Raw genomic sequence first — 4,932 nt, forward strand, 5'->3', positions numbered from 1 at the left:
AATAAAGAGTGATATTTCAGAAATTCCAATTTTTAGTGATTTTTAATTATTTTTAAGTTATTTTAGAAATGTTAAAGTAGAGATCTAATTTCTATAAAATATGTTGAAATATTCATAGTAATATTCACAGATCAAGGCTTAAGATTTATCTTTAAATTAGTTATGTTTTTTAATTAATTATCTCTAATTAATTAATTAAATAAAATGTTATATAATTCATATTAATAACCCATGGTATTGGTCCCTGGTATTGTAACAAGTGCTATTTAGAAGTTAAAAATTTTCATGATATAGTGGACATGAATCTCCATGGTTAAGAATATTGTTACATGTTTTTTAAAATGTATATAGGTTACCTTATATATTAATTTATTTTTATAATTAATAATAATAATATTTTTATAATTAATAATAATTTAAATGAAATTAATTTAAATGAATTTTTAAATTTTATTACTCATTATAAAATGAATTAATATATAAATAAGTAATATTACTTTAAAATTTAAAAACAAAAAATAAAATTAAACTATAGATATTCACCCTCACTTTAGCATGGAGATTTTTAATTTTAAATAAGTTTTTGTTAGAATATTATAGGTCAATACAATGGTTTATCAATACTACATGCCTAAAAAACTATCTCATTTAATATGACATTTTTTTAATTAATAAAAAAAAAAACATAACTATTTTGAAAATAAATCTTAATCTTTATATACTACCAAAAATATCTTAAAATATTTCCTGAAAGTCTAATCATATTTTAAAATAAAATTATAATTGAATTATATTTTTTAATATTTTTTAAATAATTTAAGAATTAGAAAATCATTTAATTTATGTCCCCATCCTAATATAATATTATTTAACATCACATAACAACACCTAACCAAATTAAAATTAAACTATTAAACATTCCACTACTTTAAATACAGTTAATAAAAATAAATCAACCAAATTAAAATTAAACTATAAAACATTCCACTACTTTAAATATAGTTAATAAAATTAAATCCAAAACTAAAAAACATTATATATTAATCATTTTATTTCAAATAAATATCATTATCAAATTAGGTTAAACGAAGAAATCTCGGGAGCTGTACAATTTCCGGAAAATAAATGGGCCCGTCCGTTCCTCGACATTGCTGAAATATCCAGCCATCGCGTCAGTATTTTCCGGTGGAGGCTGAGTCATTTCCCGACCGGAGGGCTGCCATCCCGTTACATGCCCATGCATGTATGGTGAAGTTGTTAGGCGATTGCTGGCCGACTTGAGGTCCCATCATAGTACTCTTAAACCGCATTCATGACCCAATAGCTTAGGATTTATTTGTTGCCCTAAATTCCGCGGACAAAGATGATGTCTACACGGATCTACTGATTTGATTCAAGAACGTATTCAAGAACGTTCCTATGAACTTTACGTGTGGGCAATGGGCATCAAAACAGTTACGGGAGATCTGAGGGGAAACTGGGCAGTCGTTCAAATACTTCAACCCCGAAAAGTATGACCAGAGTGGTATCCCACAACCAGAGTGTACGGTGTGAATCGGGTTGGAATATGGGCGTCACATCAATTTGAAATTGCAACCCTCGTGAATCCAAGCAATATAGGCGCTGTTTTCGATGACGATTTCCCGGACGACGGTGTTAAATTCGGGGATGCTGCGTTTAAAACAAAGCAAAGCAATCAACACATGTGTTATATGAAAATCAAACTCCAAATAGTTGTAGCAAATCTAAAACTCATACCGGAAGTCTGCTTATCTGTGAAAAACGAGTATGTTGAGTAGCGCATGAAACAACCGGCCTCGAGACCTCGGCCTTCACTTTGGGGAGGACAGGCAAGTAATTTATTTTTAGCTTCGGTCATGCATCGTTGACAACTAATATGAGTAAGCGAGGGCCAACACTGAACGAGACCATATAAGGAGCCATCAATGGATCCAACGGCATAACCATTATTTTCAGAAGCGTTGGTGAAGAGCTGCGCGGATAAGTCCTGGGCTCTTTGAAGGAATGTCTGTGCATCGCTGGAATTCGTGCCGGCACAATAAGCGTATGTCACAGGGTCCACATCCTGACTATAAAAGTTATTATTCTCATAGCGGAGAAGACAACCGTCCAAATGAACGCGAGCACCATTAGCTTGAGGACACACTGATTTCGCTTGTATCGACGCTTCCTTCACGCATTTGGAGCACTCGCTGGCGTTCAAATACTTCCGACAAACAGCAAGACCATAGACAGGATCCGTTTTGCCAGAATCGATTTGCATTGAAGTAGCGAAGCCATCTTTAGAGAGATTTGAAAATAGCGATTGCAAGACAGAATCCAGATTGTCTGTAACCGCTGTGGAATTAACAGACACGTGGGGGCTGCACCATTCTCCCAGCAATCTAGTCTGGGGATTGTCGACTGCAAGATTGACTGCAGTCATGATAGCCGCCATAGTAACGAGAAGTGCAAAATGAGGAAGTTCCACCATATCAGTCCAGCCAATAACCAATATAGTTTGGGTTTGGAACCGAACGTTGTGCTTATATCTCAAAAACCTGAAATAAAATTTACTCTCGAGACAGATTTAAATAGGGGCAAAAGATAACAGATTTAAATCCACTTGTCCTACGGTTCTTGAAGTGTTCGATGCCAATATCAACCGTCAATGTCTGTTGGAAATCATAAATAATTCCAACTACCTGTCCGCAATATTCAAAAATCATTTAATGTTGTATCCAGAAAACAGCTAGCCGCTGTTCTAGAAGTCGGCGGAATTGATAATGAGGGAGGCTTCTCATGAAGCCACCCACTGAACCTGCTCCAGAAACTTCTCCTGCATGTACAGTGAAAGCAAGTTCTCAAGTTCTTGTGTTCAATGTGTCTGAGTGTGTTGGTGTGCTGTGCGCCTCTGATAGTTTTCATGGTATCAGAGCTGAGGGTGTGAGCCGTAATCGGAGCTGACGGTGTGAGCCGTAAGGTGGAGTGTACAAGGAGACCAACAGCAACGTTTTTGGTGATCTGTTCTTCTTTTCAGCCTGGTGTGCACAGCAGAAGTGTGGTGAGCTGTGCGTTGTGCGCTTGGGAGGTCCTGGCTGTACTAGCGGTGGCGGCAGAGGATGCACCTTCACTGCTGAAACGAAGGTCGATCAGGAAGATAGAGGACCGTGTGTCGTGTAGGTTCTGGTAAGAATTTTTCCTGCATATGAAGTCACTGTGATTGTATGCGTTGCCAAGGAAATCGAGGTGAAGATTTTTTTTTGATTTCGAAGATGAAGTTGTTGTAGCCCAAAATAAGACAGTAGGGCGAGTATTTTCACCTCTTTAAAGTCTGTTTGAGCAGAAATTTAAAAAGTTCTGAGTTGTTTGACACGGGATCGTGTGGATGATGTCTAAAAATCTTGCATGTGAATAATGCTACCTATAAAGTGTGGTTTGGCTGTTGGTTTTGGTAGCGGCTTTATGATTGAATGAATGTATGTTGTTTTTATGATTTAGTGACAGAAAAAAAGTGAGGAAAAGTGTGAAGGAGGGTTGTTATTATTAAGGAAATATTGAAGTTGTAAGTTGCGATTTTTTTTTTTTTGTGAGTTTGCCCTCTCTAATATTTGAATATTGGTGATTGGAGAAAGCTTTTTTATCATGGCAAATTTGTTGTGATAATTATATGAATGAATCCACCAAATTTGATGGAAAAAATTATGTGAACTGGAAATTTAAGTTAATGACTATTTTAGAAGGAAATAGCTTGTGGTTCATTGTGTGTGGGGATGAGCCCAAACCCACTACCGCAGGTTCTATTCCAGATTGGGAGAGAAGGGAGACAAAAGCAAAGGTGCTGCTGCGTATGTCCGTAAAGGACAACATTATTCCTCATATCAGAGACTGCAAGACATCAAAAGAAACATGGGATACATTGAAGGGTTTGTATGAAACAACAAATACAAACCGGATCTTGTTTTTGAAGACTAAGCTTTTATCTTTAAAAATGGAAGCAAATGAAAGTATAAGCAATTTCATATCTCGTGTCAAAGATTTAAGTGATAAGTTAGGAGATATTGGTGAAAAGGTGTCTAATACTGACTTAGTCACCATCGTATTAAATGGCTTAGTGCAAGATTATCAAATTTTTGTTTCAAGTCTTGCAGCTAGAGAAAAACCCCCTTCATTTGATGAATTGACAGGAATTCTTCTACAAGAGGAGGAGAGGATGAAGAATTTTTTGGGCTCTAGCAGTTCAGATTTGGCATTGGTGGCCAAGGGCAAATATCCATACAGAGGCAAACCATGGGACAAGAACAAAGGAGGCAAGTTTCAAGCAAAGCAAAAAGGTATGATACAGTCTAAATTTCCAAAGAAAAATGATGAGTGTTATTATTGTGGCAAACTTGGGCATCATTCTAAAGATTGCTATAAAAGGAAATATAATGAGTCTAGGCAGAGAAACAGAAGGCATAATGGAAATTTTGTGGACAAAGATATCAATGATGGATTTAAAAATCTTAAATTGTTTATTTCTGATGTTGCATTGTCTGTGGAAAATGATGATAAGAATGCTTGGTTCATTGATTCTGGTGCATCACTCCATATGTCTTGTAATAAGGAGTGGTTTGATGAATATCATGAAAATATTGATGGAACATATGTTTGCCTAGGAGATAACAGATCACTTAAAGTTCAAGGTTATGGAGTAATAGGTGTGAATTTGCCTAATGGACAAGAGAAACAGATTCATAATGTGATGTATGTCCCTGATATTAAAAAGAATTTAATTTCAGTTTCTACTATTACTGACCAAGATTTGAAGGTGGAATTTGTTAAATCACAGTGTGTAGTGAAAGACATTCAAGATAAATACAAGGTTATTGCCACAGGAACCAGAGTTGGAGGTTTGTATAAGTTGGATGTGACCAGGAAAAGTCATCAAGC

At 35.6% G+C, this 4,932-nt stretch overlaps 1 protein-coding gene across 1 annotated transcript; it reads right to left on the reverse strand.

The window, feature by feature from the left end:
• Positions 1 to 1,579: 1,579 nt before the first annotated feature.
• On the reverse strand, positions 1,580 to 2,530 carry LOC149183121 (cysteine-rich receptor-like protein kinase 2). The gene is made up of 2 exons (XM_089414838.1): positions 1,759 to 2,530; positions 1,580 to 1,671 (listed from the first exon to the last, which is right to left on the reverse strand). Exons 1-2 carry the CDS (start codon positions 2,492 to 2,494, stop codon positions 1,580 to 1,582), a joined length of 828 nt encoding a protein of 275 aa, XP_089270964.1. The 5' UTR covers positions 2,495 to 2,530.
• Positions 2,531 to 4,932: the final 2,402 nt, after the last annotated feature.

The sequence above is a fragment of the Pinus tabuliformis genome, chromosome 3_2, assembly GCF_031772625.1.
Source record: "Pinus tabuliformis cultivar Carrire ecotype Pingquan chromosome 3_2, CPIR1, whole genome shotgun sequence".
NCBI classification, from domain to species: domain Eukaryota; kingdom Viridiplantae; phylum Streptophyta; class Pinopsida; order Pinales; family Pinaceae; genus Pinus; species Pinus tabuliformis.

Excerpts from the sequence above, each read along its gene's own strand:
- LOC149183121 (XM_089414838.1), bottom strand. The coding sequence starts at position 2,494 with ATGGTGGAACTTCCTCATTTTGCACTTCTCGTTACTATGGCGGCTATC. Across the intron at positions 1,672-1,758 it reads CACAGATAAGCAGACTTCCG|CATCCCCGAATTTAACACCG; the intron begins GTATGAGTTTTA and ends TTTTAAACGCAG.